The sequence below is a fragment of the Diospyros lotus genome, chromosome 4 (genome assembly GCF_014633365.1).
Source record: "Diospyros lotus cultivar Yz01 chromosome 4, ASM1463336v1, whole genome shotgun sequence".
NCBI lineage: Eukaryota > Viridiplantae > Streptophyta > Magnoliopsida > Ericales > Ebenaceae > Diospyros > Diospyros lotus.
Genome location: NC_068341.1, coordinates 2,812,949 through 2,832,708, shown reverse-complemented (window position 1 = coordinate 2,832,708; position 19,760 = coordinate 2,812,949). Strand labels below are relative to the sequence as shown.

The 19,760-nt window shown below is 34.0% G+C and overlaps 2 protein-coding genes across 2 annotated transcripts; one reads left to right on the top strand and one right to left on the bottom strand.

Annotated features, from left to right (window-relative positions):
* The first annotated feature begins 7,030 nt into the window (after window positions 1–7,030).
* Window positions 7,031–8,028, top strand: LOC127799593 (histone H1-like). Its single transcript, XM_052333759.1, has 2 exons — window positions 7,031–7,239; window positions 7,345–8,028. Exons 1-2 carry the CDS (start codon window positions 7,144–7,146, stop codon window positions 7,819–7,821), a joined length of 573 nt encoding a protein of 190 aa, XP_052189719.1. The 5' UTR covers window positions 7,031–7,143; the 3' UTR covers window positions 7,822–8,028.
* Window positions 8,029–8,101: 73 nt separating this feature from the next.
* LOC127799592 (calmodulin calcium-dependent NAD kinase-like) lies at window positions 8,102–19,071 on the bottom strand. Its single transcript, XM_052333758.1, is given in 10 exon segments — window positions 8,102–8,427; window positions 9,930–10,074; window positions 10,590–10,681; window positions 10,684–10,938; window positions 12,148–12,277; window positions 13,393–13,617; window positions 17,399–17,457; window positions 18,297–18,520; window positions 18,611–18,811; window positions 18,904–19,071. Coding segments are annotated over 10 exon segments (1,602 nt in total). The 5' UTR covers window positions 18,914–19,071; the 3' UTR covers window positions 8,102–8,166.
* Between the last annotated feature and the right edge of the window lie 689 nt (window positions 19,072–19,760).

Genomic DNA, 19,760 nt, shown 5'->3' with positions numbered 1-19,760 from the left:
CTATATGAAGCCTTAGGTAAAAGACACATTATGGAAATGTTTCAAGCGTTTGTGACTAATTATTTGGACTTTTGCATAAAGTTTATGGTTTTGGCTGCATTCTGGACAATATTCAAATATTTAAATATGTTTTTCATATGTTTGTATAAAAGTTCGAATAAGGTTGACTTTTTGGGACTGGTTCAAATGTCTGTTTGTATATTATCAAACATCTAAATATCATTGAATGCTTGAATGTTATTTTTCATATGTTTAAAACATTTCAGGTTGTTCAAGACTCTATTTTAACACTACATATTTTATTTAAAGTGTTTCTATTATTATCAAAATTAACATGCATGAGCACTTATTTCATCACAAATAATGTTAATTTAGCATTAATTAAGTAAATGAAACTAATTAAACACTCACTTGAAAATCAATTTCCTATTTAAAAAAAAGAAAAATATAAGATAATTTATCTAAAGTTCTTAAAGTAAGTCAAAATTTTAGGACTTGTTCATCTATAAAAAATATTTTTTAATTTATCAAATCTAATGTTTTATTGAATCGTTGAATCTCCCAAAAATGTTAGAAAGTATCATAATTTTTGAAAAGATTGAGAAATTATGTTGGCGGTGGTTATTAAAATATTGGGTTTTATAAAAGAACCCATTCATTGATGATGGGGTGGTGGTTACACGATTATCAACATTTTTATTATCTTTCTTTAGAAAAAAATTAGTGGTAATTAGCAATAATCGTTGGTTTTTTTTTTTTTTCTTTTTCATATGAAATTAGAGATGAAGGAAAAATAGAAAACAATGAGAATCGTAGAAATTACCTAAATCCCAAAAAGGTTTAAAAAAATAGCCATTGTTTTCATTGAGTTCGAGTTATTCTCAAAATAATTGCGATTGTCTTATCAATTTAATAATGTCTCTTAAAAAGTTAGAAGGGAAGATCCTTTCAATATTAAAAAGTCTCTAAAATATTTTGAATAGAAAATAATATTTTAAATAATATATATGATATATAAAAAATATTTAATAAATTAATATTAAAAATATTTTTAAAAATGTTTTTAAAATAATATTTTTGATAATGCATATGTTATGAAAAATATTTACAAATATTTTTAACAATAAATCATATTTTTGGTATCACATACATGTTATGAAAATAATATTTTATAAATTAATAAAAAATAATTCTGTACTACAATTAATATATTTAAGAAGAGTATTCTTTTTGTTAATCACTTAAAATACTATAATTTGTATATTAAAAATTATTTTTTTGTTAATCATCAAAATTTAATTAATATGAACAAGTTGACTCAACAGTAAATAATATTCTTAATACAATAATCTCAATTACAATTATAACATATATACAAAAATTAGAAATCCTTGCAATAAATCTTAGTACAAAACTTCACTACATATCATACAAAAGAAAAATCTTAGTACAAACTTAGAGAGCATACATTAACAAAGGGAATGAGCGAACTAAGCTACAACTTTTTTAAGATTTAACATAATTACTCACTTATATATTCAGAATTTTTATACTCTTATTTGAGTCATGAGATGATTTTTTTTATACACAACTTTTTCATTTAGTTAACAGAGACAATAAATAAAATCTTGAAAGTTTTCAAGTAATGATCTTACTTTACACAAAAGCTTAACAAAATGAAAAATATCTTCAACTTTTTTTACTTCTTTGAAAATGAAAAAAAAAATAAGGATAAAAAAAAAAGAAGAAATGTTTTAAACCTATAGGAATTAGATAATAGAAATTTGGTTCAAGTGTATATGAAATGTGTATACTAGAACGAATGATATCTTTCGTGACAATGTTCAAATGCTTGAGGATTCAGATATCTATAAGACTATTAAGAGGTTCAAACAATTTTGGTACGGAGATTTGAATAAGGTTCAAGAACAAGTATTGTTATTAGACTTATTTAAACCGTTTATACTACTCGGTTTAGACATCTGTATAGACCTTTAATAATGAAAATATATTTTGGACACATTTCAAATGTTTGTAACTTGAGCTTCAGACTATATGAAACCTTAGGTATAAGACACATTATGGGAATGTTTCAAGCGTTTGTGACTAATTATCTGGACATTTGCATAAAGTTTATGATTTTGGCTGCATTTTGGATAAGATTCAAATGTTTAAATATGTTCTTCAAATGTTTGTATGAAACTTTGAATGAGGTTGACTTTTTGTGACTAGTTCAAATATCTGTTTGTATATCATCAAACATCTAAATATCATTGAATGCTTGAATATTATCTTTCAAATGTTTAAAACATTTCAAGTTGTTTAAGATCTTATCTTAATACTACATCTTTTATTTAGAGTATTTTTATTATTATTATTATCAAAATTAACATACTCAAAATCAACACGAGCACTTATTTCATCACAAACGATGTTAATTTAGCATTAATTAAGTAAATTAAACTAATTAAACACTCATCTAAAAATCAATTTCCCATTTTAAAAAAAGAAAAATGTAAGGTAATTTATCGAAAGTTCTTAAAGTAAGTCAAAATTATAGGACTTGTTCATCTATAAAAAAATATTTTTAATTTTTTAAATCTAATGTTTTATTGAATCGTTGAATCTCCCAAAAATGTTAGAAAATATCATAATTTTTCAAAAGATTGGAGAATTATGTTGATAGAATTATACTTATGGCACAAATTTAAAATATCTTTTTGAGGGTGACGATGTGTTAAATATGGACACTTGAGGACTTATAGGAAACCCAAATGTTGATGGTGGTTATTAGAATATTGGGTTTTATGGAAGAACCCATTCATTGACGGTGGTGTGGTGGTTACATGACTATTAACATTTTTATTATCTTCTTTTCTTTTCATTTCATTTCTTTATTTCTCCAAGAATTTATAAACAAATTTGATGGTAATTAGCAATTGTAACACCCTGTCTCGCTAGATGTGTCATTATAAGGGTATTTTCGAGAATCTTTTTTTTTTTGTTTTCAAATTTATCATGCGCGGTGATTTCAAGAACAATCTTCACATACAGATAATGAATCCTGAAAACCTAGTATTGCTCATTTAACAAATAAGATCAATAATCTTAACAACCAAACGAGACATATCATAACGCAGCGGATACATTAACATTAATACCATGGCCTATCACGAGTTCCATATAAAGCGTTTCTACACCGAACTACGTACTACAACCTACCAAATGATAACATTATTAACTTACAACGGTTCATACATAAACCAAATTACATACTAAAGCCTCCAGAAAGATACATTAACTACCAAACTAAACACCATTGGCCATCAACCGGCCACGTCCTTGCTCTCGCAGCAGTTCTTGACTGAAAAATCGAATGTTCCAGGGGCATAATCCAGGTTAGATGATAAAACATCTAAGTAATGGCATGAACAGTTTACATAATGCATGAAAGACATACGAGCATGGCATACAAAGACAACGATAACATGCAACATGTCTATCTAGAGAAATCTCCCTGACATACTCAACCTCATGTGAAAAATCCATTCCACACACCATTGGGGTTGACCTTGTCGCGACATACTTAATCTCTCGAGTGCCCTACCGTGTCACTCGTTCACCTGGATTAACCTTGTCCCATTCTCAAGAAGACCCCATCCCGTCCCACACGAACCCAACAACGACACGAAAATCAATACCCCGATGATATAAAAATCACATGTCATGCACCGACTCTTTTGCAAGTAAAAACAGTTGATGCAATATACCACATGATCAATATGCAAATGATGCCATATATACATGAATAAAACACATAAGCATAGCATCCCGAGTTCTGGTAAGACCGCTCACTTGAACTCACTACACTCACACCAAGACATTTTCAAAACAAGGGTAAAACTAGAGTCAGACCACTTATCTTGAACATATTTGGATTGCCTCGATCCTCGTGCACTGTCTCGATTTGCATGCCAAATCACAAACCTTTGAACTTATACTCAATCTCGACCCACAATATTCCCTAAACACCATATTTAATTAAGGAAGCATTAAAATCTATTTTTCTTAATTTTTCCATAATTTCCTCTATTTTCTCTCAATTTCCACATCGATAATTTCAAAATAATTATTTCCTCAAATATTTTCCAAAATGTTTCAACATGATAAATTCTAAAATAAATCAACAAAAATTTTGGAAAAGAAAATACCAAAAATGCCCCTGTCACGCTCCTAGCGCGTGGGTGTGGGTGGAAACTGGCACGTGGCTGCATGCGCCACCGTCTTCTTCATTTTTTCGATCACCGGCGGTTGTTTCGATGACCCCGAAAGTTATACCCCCTTAAAGCCCTTGAAGAATCGATCCTGATGGTGCAATTTTTAGGCCGAAACAACAGCAAAAAGTCTTCCAAAAATTGATTTATAGGCAGCCCTAGGCGGTCCGTCTCCCACTCATGGCCAAGCTTCGAATGGCCACCAAACTCACTAAAAAATGTCTCAAAATGCTCCCAAAGTGATCCTTGATGCTTCGCAACCAAAAGCCAAAATCATCAAAAAATATGGTCGATTTCTTGCAAAAATTTTGAAACCCTCGGCCCCCATTTTATAGCAATTTTCGGCCACTTCTCGACCAATCACCGGCCAAGGTTTGGCCACCAAGCATCCTCACACCGTATAAAGCCTCCCTCAAGCCACCCTTGGCGGTCCCATCACCGGAAACGATGGCCATGTGCGTGGTAGTGCCGCGGCCGTTTTTGCTGTTGCGTTCACACTGTGCAATTTTCATAATTTGCATTTCAGCCCCCAGATTCTTCAATTGACATTTCTGCTCTTTTCCTTGAACCCCCGAACTATCCAAATATACCACTAAGTCCCATAAGTTTAGTACATCTCATTTGACCCTCGAAATTCCTGAAAATTACTGTTTTGACCTTTCTTGGGCAAATTTAGAAAATTACACTTAGGCTCGATTGATTGTTTTTACCTTAAATCCATTCGTTTCAACCTGAAATCACTTCAGGGTTGTTATATACATAAAATATAGGTCCTTGACATGTTCTGTTGACTTTTCGGATGTCTCCTACGTTGATTCGATTTTCTCAGCCTAGTTGATAGCTGTACCAAAAACTGTTACCGATCCCATTTCTTTTATCACTAAAAATCATAATTCGAATCACTTATTGATACTATACCATTTTCCTTGGCTATCTAAGGTCTGGGGTACTCTCTCGGGCCGTTTCGGTCACTTAAGACTACGACAATGTGTCCTATAGCCTTATTCTTTCGATAATTTCATTTGTACCCTTCATCAAATATTATTTATAGCCTTAACTCATTCCTAGGTATTACAGCAATGATAGTTGGTCTTTTTTTTTTTTCATATAGAATTAAAAATGAAGGAAAAAATAGAAAACAATGAGAATCGTAGAAATTATCTAAACCCCAAAAAAGTTTGAAAAAGAGCCCTTATTTTCATTGAGTTCGGGTTTAGTCTTGGAATAATTGTGATTGCTTTATCTCTTTTTAAAGACAAGAGAAACTTAACGTCTCTTCAAAAACTAGAATTAATCACTCAAAATAGTGTTAAATTTTAAATCATCATTACTATAAAAATACCTAACCCATGCTTTAGCATATATATGTAACTTAGATCCTCTAATAAAACCGCACACTTGATGATCAACAAGGTGTTTCCACTATGAAGGGTAAATGGCAAATAATTCCATTGCTCATCCCCTGTTGAGCTATAAGTATAAAAGTGTTAGATATGGTCATTATAATATACACGAAGTTTATGAGCATTTAATGTTGTTGACATATTCTTTCTAAAGTTTCTCTTAAGCTTAGATCAAATTTTAATTGAATTATTGGATAGTCACACAATTTATGATAATTTGTTGTTTTAATTGAAGTACTTGGGATCTCTATCCATACTCAATGAGGAATCAAATTTTCCATCCAATGAATCCAATCGATATTCTTCAAATTTTTAAATCTTTTTTTTATTTATATCATATACTAATTTTATTTTATTTACTCAATTACTTAAATTCAATTGTGTTCTCAATACTCAAATCATCATTAAAAAGTCTTTTTGATACTCAAAATAGTAAATGAGAAAATATGAGTGTTGGATAATTGTAAACATCAAATAAAGATGTAGATATAATATTACACTGAACTAGTGACATGAGCATGGGGTGAGATTACAAGTGTTTGCATATGATAAAATATAGCGACATAGATCTTAACATTTTTTTTAAATTTAACTTCATTAATTTAAATTTTTTTAAAAATATCACAAATGATGATAGTCTAAAAACCTATAAAAAAATTACCCAATTATTATTGATAAATTTGAATAGCATTAGCCCTTAACATGCAACATATTAAAAGACAAATGCATTTTTATTGATGCTACAAAGGATTGAATTGTAAGGGATGCATGATTATATACAAATTATCTATCAATTGCAATGTATCTTATACATTTTGGAAACCCAACTCAAACAATTACTTCAACAAAGAATTGCATAACCCACCCATAATAATTCTTTAAAATCCTTGATCAAAACACACGTTTCCCAAATCATGTGTTGACAAGAATTTCTCAATATTATGACAAAACAAACTTAAGAGAGCATGCAACTTTGAGAATAAAATTTTATCACATGCCACAACCAAACAAAGCAAACAAATAATCGATAGAAAGCTTAACTCAAGCACTAGAAACCCACCTAAATTTCATCCTATTTTATGAAGTAAAACTCAAGTTATTGTCGTAGGAAATTAGCTCAAAAGCACACCAAGAACAACTCCTCTTGCTTCTAATCTTTCTCCCATTTGAACCTTCCTAGTCTAGTCGATCCGCGTTTTACTCAAACAAGCGTCCTCAGCCGTCGATAAAAATTCAATCGCACGGCTGATAGTCAAACTTAATCTCTATTCATCGATCCTCGTGGCTAGCGCCCTTGCCAATCGGAGGTCGTCGTTTTGGATTCCAAGTTTATATATATAGAAGCAGATTTCGTTCAAAATTTGATCATAGCATCAAAAACTGTTGGTCTGCGGTTCTTTGTTGAATCTCCAATAAGTTATCTGAAAGTTCGACCACTCTCGCTCGCTTTTCTTCGAACTGCTTTCATGGCGGTGGCGCAACCATCCGCTGCCCGTAAGTCGGTGAAGGCGAAGACGGCTTCAGGCCCGAAGAAGACTAGGGTTCATCCTCCTTACGTCGAGGTAACAGATTACATCTATACGTACTCATTTCTGTGGGTATAATCTTTGAGTGTATGTAAGAGTGGTGCGTGATCTGATTTGATTTTGGTTTTTGTGAAACCCTAGATGATAAAGGAGGCGATTGTGGCGCTTAAGGAGAGGACTGGTTCGAGCCATTACGCGATCGCGAAGTTTATCGAGGATAAGCAGAAAGCTAACCTGCCGCCGAATTTTAAGAAGATGTTGTTCGTTCAGTTGAAGAAGTTCGTCGCCTCCGGGAAGCTCGTCAAGGTTAAGAACTCGTTCAAGCTCCCCGCCGCCACCAAGGCTCCCGAGGCCAAGGCTCCGGCGAAGAAGAAAGTTGCTGCGAAGCCTAAAGCTGCTACTCCGGTGAAGGCGAAGAAGGTCGCACCGAAGCCGAAGGCGGCATCGAAGCCGAAGAAGGTGGCGAAGACTGCTACCGTTGTGTCGCCAGGGAAGAAGAAGGTCGGCACTCCAGCAGCGGTGAAGGTGAAGAAGACTCCGGCCAAGGCCGTGAGGAAGCCGAAGAGTATTAAGTCGCCGGCAAAGAAGAAGGCTCTGGCGAAGAAGGTGAAGAAGTGAGGGCGTTCTGTGGTGTGGTAATGGTAGGGATAGGGATAAGAGTAGAAATGTAAATCTGTGAAAATCTAACTCCTTTTTTTTCTTTTCCCTTATGGTCATCTGTGTGAAGAAGTACCAGTTGATTTGTTTTCTGTTTTTTTCTTCGTCGATGGAGATGTGGCGTGAAATGGGCTTCCAGTTTCAACTGAAATTGTGTTTGTGCGAGTACCTTCTTTCCTTCTCCAAGTGGTTTCTACAACAAACACACACACACACACACACACAGGGGGTACACACGGGGGGTTCTAAACTCCTAAATTCAAAAGAAGTTTTGAACTTTTAACTCCGCGGAGAGGATTCACAAATTCAAACATGAACTTCTTTTGGCGAATCGGATTTCTCATTTCTTTGAACAACGCTCTTGAGCTCTTGTTGAATGGTTGATCTGGAAGGCAACAAAACAATGTCGTTCCAGATTGAACCGGGCTGGTAGATGTAGCCAGGCTGGTTCGGGTAGAGCTCGTAGATGGAGTCTGCATCGTCGTTCAGATTGCTTACCAGAGTCAAGCAACCGATTTCGTCAGGATCAACCAGCAGCCTGCTGTGGCCATCTTTCCATGCTATCAACTGCATCCACGCATTCTAGAGTTAGTAAATGAGTCCGATAGTCACGACGAGTTAATGCAAATAAGATTTGAGCGATTTGTTATGTTAAATAGGAGAGGAGACTGCACAGAATTAGGTTAAGTCATGGTAGGGGCTGCCTCAGCCCGGCCCATTAACTGGGGTGGTGCTGGCCTACAGATGCTAGCCCAAGGCCTGTAGCTAAAAAAGTTATAAAATTTGAATATTAGAAAGGATGGTTATGAAATTAGCAAATGATTATGATATTAAAAGGTGAATTACGTATTTAGTTAACTTGAAGACCAACATTTTCTTTTGTTTTGCTCAGACAAATAAAAATCCAAAATTTTCAATAGTTAACATCATTTGAAGATTTGAAATATAAACTTAAAAAAAAAAAAAATTAATTCTAAAATTTAGTGTCATGGTTCAATTTTATAGATGACATTAACTACTAAAATTAGTGTCATAGATGACGTTAATACATTTATTTAATAATGCATGTAAATATAAATACATTGGAAAAATGATATGATAACATTAACTTTAAAATTTTATTTAACAATATATGCGAACCTAAATACATTTGAAATTTCAAATAGATAATCAAATTATATTTGAAATTTCAAGTTTAACTATGTAAATATAATATGTTATATTTAATAAATACTTAAAAATAGGCTTTAAAAAAATTACAAGGCCTAGGGGGTCAAGGGTCGGGCCAGCACACAGTTCGTAGCATCATCTTGACCCAGCCCAATTGGCAACACCATAATTTTGGACTGAACATATTTTTTTGTATTGTTAATCTCAACACGTAAAGCAATAATAAGAATTTTCACTTATCCGAAAAAAAGAAAGAATTTTCAATACATCATAACCTTGTTAATTTTATATTTTCATTCTACATAGTGTTTTGGTATTAGCAATAATAATTTCTGTTGAACCATTTGAAATTATTTTTTGAAGAAAGTGTTTGAACGTATTTGTTCTTAAAACTTCAAAATATTTTTGGAACCATATGCACAAATTAGTTATTTCATGTAAGCACTATATTATGAACAAGTGACAAATGAGCTTGTTTGGTTTTGTAATGCTTTTAAACACAAATGGTTTTTATTAAAAATTAAAATAAGGAAGGGTTTAGACTAGTATCAATAATGTTTCCATAGGTTATGCTAGAATAAAAGAATATCAAATAATGTTTAACATTTCAAGATTTATAATTTGAAATGATACATATATAGGTGTCACTTTAATTTTTTTTTTATTTTTTTGGGGTCAAATCCAAGTACTTTCAATAAAAATGGATCAACTTGAAATTTTAAATTCCAAATTCTAAAGGTAAGGTCAAACATCACCAAAAACAAAAAGGGATTTAGACCCGCCCTTAAAATTGACAACAAATTGAAGCCTAAGATATTTATAACTTTTGCACAGAAAAAATTGGTAAGAGAATTGAAGCATGGGATGGAAGGAAATGAAGAGATATGGGCATTACTTACCCTGGGTGGACCTCCCACAGCGTTGGTGCAATAGAGCTTTGCGTTATCAACAAGCTGGCAATATCTGGGAAATGCACTTGCAAATTTCTTGTGGGATTTCAGCTGTGATTTCACCCTCACTGCCCTTCCTGTGTCTATGGCTCTCCTGTTTGCCAACACAACTTGTGTCAGAATGACAACAATAGCATACAAAGTGAAGAGAAACCTACATGGTTCTGATATAATCAAACCCCACATGACTCTATTGTAAGCTATATAGGCTTATGTTAATATTAAAGTTCCACATTTTGGAATGCCCCTTTCTTTTCTAGTCTTTTAGCACAGGTTGAGTCTACTATGACCGTCTCCAAACATAATTCCCTCTCAACCCCAACCCAGCTGGGGTCATATTATGGCTGAATTAACCCAAGGAATTCCAATATACTTGCTACGATCATCTCCACGATAGAATTCCTATATTATCGTTTCTAATGTACAAGACTTTTCGCTTTGCAATGGTGGGAAGGTTATATTTATATGCAGTTTTTCCCTTGCTTTTTCTGCAAAAGAGGCTATTTCCATAACTTGAAGCCATGGTCTTCCAGTTTTTTACCATTGGTACTGAGGTTTGCCTTTTTAGCAAAATAATAAGTAAAATAAACATAAAAAGATGAATCATACCTTATGCCTCTAACAACAGCCAAATAAGCATCACAAATAACTCCAACCAACTCTATTCTATATGGTTTGATCCTGGAATGGCCTTGATCTCCTAGTTCCTTCTCTTGGCCACCTTCTCTTCTTCTTCTTCTTCCACCTTCTCCCAGTAATTTTCAATGGTGGTGCCATCTTCTGCAATCTTGTAGCCAATTCCCATGCGGTAGCGATGTTTGTGGACATTCTTTGCCATGGCTATTGTCTGCTCCACGAATGGCTCCCATGAAAGCGTGCCATCCATTATCACGTCCCGCCCTTCGTTAAGTGCTGTCACCAGAAGTGATGATGCTGCATTTGTTGATGATTGGTGCACCTGCATGTCTCAGCAATTAATTTTCATGATATATCCATATTATTTTCTTATTTATTTATTTGTTTTTGATAAAGAAAATGTTAGTATCACTAGAAGTCCTAGGAAAATGAATTTTGGTAAAATCATTTGAAGACATGTTAGGATTTAGTTGGCAAATTCAGTTTGACAGTTCTTCCATTGAGTAGCAAAGGTGAGAAAAAAACAAAAAAGGTAAACACCATATTTAGGCTGGAGGTAAAAAGAGTCGTCCCAGAGGAGTAAGAAACTCTCTTAGCAGCTGAATAAGTTCTACAAAGAATTTTATATGGTTTAAGATAATAGATCACTGACATTTTAATCAACGAGAGCTGATGATTATTAGATCAAGCATTGGCCAACAAGTAATGTACAAGGATTTTGAGATCATATTAAGGCAACTTATTGAGGAGGAGAGGAGTTCAGTCACAGGGAGAGTCCAAATGGAAATTCAGAAGGCAGTGTGAGGCATTAGGTTCCAATGCAGACAAACATCCACAACAGCATAGTATCATTCAATATAATTGTCATCAATCATATTTTGTTATGTATACAGATTGTAAGCATATTGATTGTGAACATCCACAACATAGAACCATAAGAGATTAAAGCGAGAGAGAGTTCAATAGATTGAAGGGTATTGTATTGTTCCTTATAACTGTAATTTGATTAAGGACTCATCCTTGTGGGAAAAAGTACTGTATTGTTCCTTTTATCACTCAATACTTTTTGGGAGCCTTTTCACTTATATTTATATATTTATAACTGGTGAGTGAAATTAATCATTCAACGCAAGAATTCATAGATTGGTTACATCTTGCGCGTCAGTCATTCTAGGAATAATCAAATTTGGGCACACGTAATTCAGAAACAAGTGATTTTTCAAGATGAAAGAAGACACCTTTTTGTTTTGTGTGCCCACTCATTTGAGCGAGTCCATGTAATCTAATGCAAAACCATGATTAATTAGATTCTGCCATTTGTATTTACTTTCTGCATTTCTTTTTTGTGTATGCATAAATACTGCACAGTATTGTTTTTAATTGTAAAAGAGCAATATTATACAAATAAAAAAAATTCACAGAATTTTAATTCAAATGAGATAACGATTAGACTTTATCATTTTATTTTAAAATACATCCAGTTCTACATAAGTTTCATGAAATGAAAAGGTAGAAGGAGGGAAATACCAACCAGTTCAGCAGTTTGAAGCATGTCCTCATGGCGACCCTTAGAGCTAAGGGCTCTGTAAATGACATCTGATTCTTTAAATGCATCTGCCTCCACCACCACTGCATTGGCTGCTGCCTCTACCCAAAATGGCCTGAAAGGGAGCGAAAAAAACAATTTAAGAAAAATATAAAATTTATGAAATTTATACATACAATGCTGTTTTAGTAATCAAGAGACATCATCGTAGATTCTTTAGTTTAAGAGAAAGGTGAATAATCAATCACATTATCTTTCAGATGTAATGGAAGTGATGTTATCCTTATGGAATATAGTACAAGAACATTGTACAAGAATGACAATGCACTGGCAATTTTTTTTTTCACTTGAGAATTTTTGGTGATTTTTTGTAATGGTTAGATTGTCAGTTAGGCTATATTATATTATGTTTTTAACTGAGAATTTTTGTGATTTTTATTTGGTTAAGAGCTATCTCCTAGCATTTTATAAAAAATGGTAGTCTCCAAGACATGATTCTATATAAAATATCCTAAATATATAATCATCATAAACGAATAAAATTATTATTATTTTTTAAATTAAAGAGTTGTTACTTCCACAACCATTTCCAAAACAATGCAAAAGACCTGAAAACCTAGTACAAATTTAAGCATCAATTTAGTTATTTCCCTGCCGAAAATCATGGGACCGAGCTGCGAGAGCCCCACAAGAGAGGGCATCCCAATTTAGTTATTTCCCTGAATATAGAAACATGGATATATAGTTACCTAGCTGTTTTATTTATTTATTTTTTTCTTCCTAATTGTCTCGTTGCATTTAAGGTCCTAGTTTAAATATTTTGCATTAAATTCAGGAAAAAATTATTAAAATGATCTATATTATAGAAAATACTACTACCATATGATTCTATATTGACATTGAAAATGTTATGTTGTCCGACATAGATAAATTGAGAGGGGGCATACGCCCATGGTGGGGGGACCCCTGACACACCCACCTGGGGGACCAGGAGACACACCCACCCCATGCAACATATTGTTGCCCGACACACATTTTCTATTTGGTCCTATTTGTTAAACTGAATTGGTGGGAAGAATAGGCAAAAAGTCCATTTTATCCCTACATTAACTCACTTCCAACAAGACCGACCAAAAAACATTATCCTTCTGTACAGATTGTATATAAAAACTCTCTAACAAATACGTTTTTGCAGATGTTTATTTAAAAAGAAAGGGGTTGTGATTTTACTGTTTGAGAATGTCCTTGAGGACAGTGCTCTTGCCAGCTCCCATTCCACCACCCATCAGCAGCAGCACCGGACTCCTCTGGCTGTGGGCCACTGGCATCATCACGTCCGTTGATTTTGAATCACCATTTGATCCAACGCCTCCAATTGCTTTCATCTCCTCCAGAAGTGTGGAGAACATCCTTGTGACTTTTAGGTCCTTGCTCACCCTGTCAAACCTCATCTTCCTGCAAATCGAGTGAATATGATCATCCAAGAGGCAAACAATAAAAAATAAAATCGATTAACCAAACAAACAAAACAAAACCAAAAGAAAATCAGTTCCAAGCAAACATAAGGGTAAGTTTTCAATTAGGGTTTTTGATGAAAAAGAAAATTAGGAGCCTTGTATTTTTTTTTATTTTTACTATTTCTGAAATTAAAATTTAGGAAACTTTAAAATATTTAACATACTCTGAAGAAAATTATAAAATGAGTTCATTAAACACATTCGTTTAAATTTACTTAATGTTAGAAACTTAGAATCAACACTTTTTGAAACCATAATCCAACCAGCCTTAAATTATTATTTCTGCAATTAATTTATCTTTTCTTATGACACATTGACAGGTAAAAAGATGGCCCATGCTTGCATTATTGGTGTGCAATTATGATATACGGACAAGAAATTCATTCAACATAGTAGAAAACTGTAGAAAGCACCATCTGACATCACAATTAATACATCAAATTTCTTGAACTACTTGTACCATGCTGGTGTTTATCACATGCATCATGCTATTTGTACATAAGGGCTGTGGGTTTACAGGTAAATTGAATAGATAATTTTGTCCCCCTCTCTTATCTCAATGACTATTTTATTCTATCCTCTCTCTCCCCCCTCCTCTCCTCTCCTCCCCCTTCAGCGCCACCCGCCGCAGCCTGCCTCGCCCTCGCTGCCCGCGGACGCCGACAAGCGGCGGCAAGCAAAGAGGCAGAGTGTCATGGTCCTAGGGTTTAGCCTAGAACTAGAATGGAAATCGGAAGGATCCGATTCATTTAAGGTCAAGAACAGAATGTATAGAGGGGAGAGTGAAGAAGAATGGGGGAGAAATTAGAGAGAATGGAGGGAGAATGACAGAAGAACAAGAGAGAGATTAGAGAGAAATCTTAGAAGAGAATTGAAAATTCAATATCAAAATCAGCATAAAAATCCATCCAACCTCAGCTGAGGCTTATATATAGCCTAACAGTCTCCCACATACTCCCATGTGCAATATAACAACTAGTCTAATTGCCTATAGAATAGGACAAAACACTATAACAGAAAGAAAGAAAAGAAATTACAATTATTGTATATTGTATGCCAACTCCTACTATTATATTTACTAATATATCCTTGGGTAATTCCTAGAGTCATGACACAGAGGCAGCGGCGAGATGAAAGCTGTGAGAGGTAGTGCTGAAGGGGAAAGGGGAGAAAGAGAGAGAGGAGAGGAGAGAAGAGAATATCGTGAATTTATTGTGATAAATCCTTAATTTATCGTGAGAATATCATTCTGTAAATCCATCTGTAAAACTATTTCTGTACAAATAGTATTTATCCTTATCACATACAACTTATTTGTCACTATTTATCATGATTACATAAATGCATATCGTGTTGGGATTTATTTATTTAAAATTCTATTGTTTAAAATGTTTTATATAGAAAGCTCTATCAAAATATTAAGGTAATTTCAAAATTGAGCCAAATAATTAGTAGGTGATTTTATTTAAAATGAAAATAGCCACATTATTTACATAGAAACTAAAACGAAAATTTATTTGTTAATTAATGGGAAAAATAAATTCTAAACAATGGTAACATGGGTATTTACTTTTACTGGGAAAAAATAGGGTCCATTTGGGGGGAAAAAAAAAAAAGAGAAAGTTTTTCTAACCAAAAAGACACAGAAAGCAAAAAGAACAAAGAAATGATAATTTTTTATTTTTTATTTGTTATAAAAGAGATAAGATATATTCTTACACTTTAAACAACTCATATTCTTATTTAAGTGCCTTCATAAGATCTAATATTTGCCTTATTCTAGAAGTATTATTATCATTTTTTAAATTCGTCTACTACAAAAAAAAGAATAGCAAAAAGCTAATTTTTCAAACAATTGCCACCCATTCTGTCATAACCTCTTCTAGTCAACTTCTATTTCAATACTTTTTGTAAAATAATATTTTGCAAAAAGATGATGCAAGCCTGAGTGAGCCTTTAACTACCGTAAGAAATCCTTATAGAAAAAAAAAAAAAGAAAAAAAACTTCGTTACATATCTATTTATCTTTTTCATTTTTTTTTATCAAAATAGCTGAAGATTGCTCTCAACATCTATCAAGTGGAACCCATTGGATAGAGCCGGATATATCCAAGAATATGAGGATGAGGTGAGGTTGCCGGGTTGGACTTGGGCCACAGCTTTAGCGGCACTGTCTGGCTGTCCACTAAATATATTAAAGTCCCTATCAAACATGACCTGTTGCTTCTTTTCCTTCTTTTTTTTCACTCCTTTTCCCTTTTTTTAAGTCAAAATTCATAATAAAGAAATTACTAAAAGTGAAATGGGTGACACATAATTAAAATGATTTATAATAGAAGTTTTTACTAAGAGAGTGGTTGAAATAAAAGAAATTTTAGCAAAAGAAGAGACAAACCCCCCCCAAAAAAATGATGTGAAACTTTTAAATAATACTAGAGTTATTAAAAGTCTTACTAAAAATATGAGCATCAACAAAAAAAATAAACAAATATCATCTATGGGAATGAGTGAAGATTCAACACACTCCAAACTCAAGGAATTGTCACATGTGAAAAAACAAAAATAAAAAACATGTGAAAGTTATTAAAGTAATATTATGCAGACACTCCAAGTTAATATTTGGAGTGGCACTTCACCCAAACACCCCCTTACTCCCTACTCCTTCCTTACTTTGATGACCAAAAATACCCACTAATCCAGATGCCCAAATTATTCATCCATCTCCAAGAAACCCTTGTCGCCAGCCACTTCCCATACCTCGTCATCATCCACCATCTCTCCCACAAGGGCCACAACTCCATTCTCATTGCTGCCATACCTTCTCTTCCATCCTCTATACTTGTCTCTGGCCATCTCCCCTGTCTCGTTGTTTCTTATCTTGTCACACCGCCCACCCAACCTCGTTGTCTGTCAATCTCTCATACTCTGCAAAACCCCTTCCTCCTAATCCATTTTCTCCTTCCTCTGCATCACAATCGAATATGGCCATTGAAGGAAGAAGCTATGGCAATAATGGTGATCAATAATGACTGTTTCTTGGTAATGGGTTGCAAAAGTATGGAAGGATACTTTGGATGTTTGGGTTGAGGTGTGTTTTACCACCGAAGAAAGAAATGAGTAAGGGAATATTTAGCCCCCACAGGTATAGTACGGTTGGTTCTCAGATAGTAGATTACACCCAAGAATGTAGATTCGAGTCATGGTAGCCGTAGTGTGTCAGTTTCATCCTCCTATGGGGGTGGCTTCTTGTGGGCACTATGCACTGTGTCTCCTACCTGGTGCGTTGCCGTGTACCGTGATTAACCTCTCCAATGTGCGTGAAACATTGTGTGAGAGATCCTTAAAATGAGGGATTTCACCTTTTGTACCGGAATATTTGGGTAGAGTGTCACTCCAAACACTTAAAAGTGGGTCGATTGCATTACCAAAATTATCATGGGCACACAACAAAATAATAAATTAACAATGACAAGAACATTTGAAATCAAACGCGTCTTAAAAATAGAATTATATCAATTTCAAATTCGCCTTTATTCGCCCTGTTCTGATCATGTCGTCTTAAAAAAGTATATATTTCTAAAGTTGACAAATTAGATACCGTTTTTGGTTGGATAAGCCAGCTGGTGGCCACTTGCCCCGGATGATGTAGTTTTAGCAACGCTTCATCAATAGCACGACTGACAAAGACCGTGCAACAACAAATTAAAATAGTATGGTACCTTGTAGCCGCGATCACAAAATCCTTCAGCTTTTTCTGATCAGAATCAACGCTCAGGATCTGCAAATCCAAAAATATTTTTTAAAGAGAGAAAATATTCAGCACCACATGGAGGAAATCTTCAGAAATTCTAGGCGATAGACAATCCATGATAATTATCCACTGATGAAAGGTTTGAGGACAATAAAATACTAAAACGATCAGCAACAAAGAAAAGCAAATGCTAAAGGCCAAAAACAAAGGTATAGTTTTTCATTTGAACTTTTATAATGTTGAAGACAGAAATAAAAACGATATTTGGTACTCAATTAAAACTAATTAATTAGCACAAAGCTCTTCTTTCGTCTGCCCGTCAGCCAAAACCCCCAACCCTACTTCTTTGGCCGGAGCGTGTGCTGTCGGCCCTTCTTCTTCTTCTTCTTCTTCATTTGGCGAACATAGATTTTCGTTCCCCCAATCAGATCTGAGATCTGGTTCAGCTGTCTGTCGGTGAGGAACCCACGCCGGTAGAGGAGAAAGGAGGAGAAAAACGGCCGGGGAGATGCTACGTGCATCAGTCAGACGAGATAGTTTTATCTGACTGAAACAAAATTTTAAATATCATATAATTTATACTTTTTAGAAAAAAATTTAAGATAGATGGTATTATAAAATGGCAGTTCAGACATAAATATTAAAAGCAAGAGCCAAAAATAAATAAACACACAAAATAAAATAAAATAAAATTACGGTTATCATTTTTGCACAAAAAGTTGTGTTAAAATCATCTTCATTACAGTAACAAATGCTACAAATTGAAAAAGAAATTCCATAAAATGTGATCACAATTGCAGAAACGCAGTCATTTTACATAAATTTTCGTCCGGAAATTTTATGAAAATATTGTTGACTGTACCTACCTGGCTGATCATGAGAGAAGCATGGCTCCAGTGAAAAGCGAAGTAGGAGAGAATGCATTTGTCAAACTCCTCCACCAATTTCACATAGAGCTCCCCAGCATTGGCTTCATTAGCCAAATACTCAAAGATATTGCTCTCACAGCCTTTTGATCTCTTCAGATGCTCATAAGCCAGCTTGCTCAGATGCGGACTTTCACTCAAATCTCCAAATCCCATCTGCCTAGCTAAAGAAACAGAGAAAATCTAGAAAAACTCCTCGAAGAAGAAAAACAAAATAGGTTTCAACAGATTCTAATGCTCGATGCAACACTCACCAACGTAGTCGGAGAATCTTTCGAGTCTTCCAACCCGGCCGGACTCGCTCCTATCCAGCAGAGGAACTACGGTTTGACCTTTCGACATTTCCTTGGGCTTTCGCCGGCGGTGGTGAGCGGCGGCGGCGGCGGCGGCGGCGAATATGACTCCGATCGAGATTACGGGAACGAAGTTCGCCAATACAAGCTTGAAGTAGCCATCTATACATACAAGTCATATAGAGTATACCTCATTACTTATACACAGAGAGAGAGAGAGAGAGAGAGAGAGAGAGAGAGAGAGATACTCTAACCTTTCTGCATACTGTCGGCGTGGAAGAAAGAAAGAAGAGACGGCAGAAGGAGGGCAAAGTTGGATCTGAACTTCAACCGATTGTTGGCTTCGAGGAATTGGAAACGAAGTTGATCTTCCGATTGCCGAATGCTTCAGATCGGAACGCAATTTATTCTATTTTATTTTTTATTATATTGTAACCAGCGAATTCACATTGTGTAGAATTTTAATACTGAATAAATATATTAATTTGGTGCCTTGGTTTATGAATTTAAAATTATTTTTTTAATCTCCAATAAATATTATTTCTATTCACCTTGAATTTAAATTGAATATTGCCCCAAATAAGAACAAGTGATCTGTTCACATTTTAATTTCAGTATGTTTTTAGTTTAATCTGATCTCGAAGAGGTCCAAGATTGAAAATTGATTAAAAATAAATAATTTTATTTTCTAGTTGAATCTTGTTTTGATTTTTTTAATGAAAATTTTTATATAGATGATATATATATAAATGTACATGTATATTTTTTAAAATTTTATATTAAAAAAATATTCACAGTAGCTTAACGATTTGATCTGACTTTAACGGTTTAATTTTTAATTTAACCAAAATTTTGTTCAATTTTACCTTTACATATATATAAAAGATTGATAAAATCTGAAGAAAAATTTCAATGATATTATTCTATCTCGTTCTCCTCTTTTCCTTTCAACAGAGGAAGACTTGATTTGCACAAGTGTAGTGGAGCTAGATCAAGCTTCAAATCAATAAAGGCAAGCCCCATTAATATTATAAGAACCACTTGTAATATTTTAATCATTTCTTACATAATCATCAACCATATTTTCAAAAGTAATATAGTCCTGAATTCC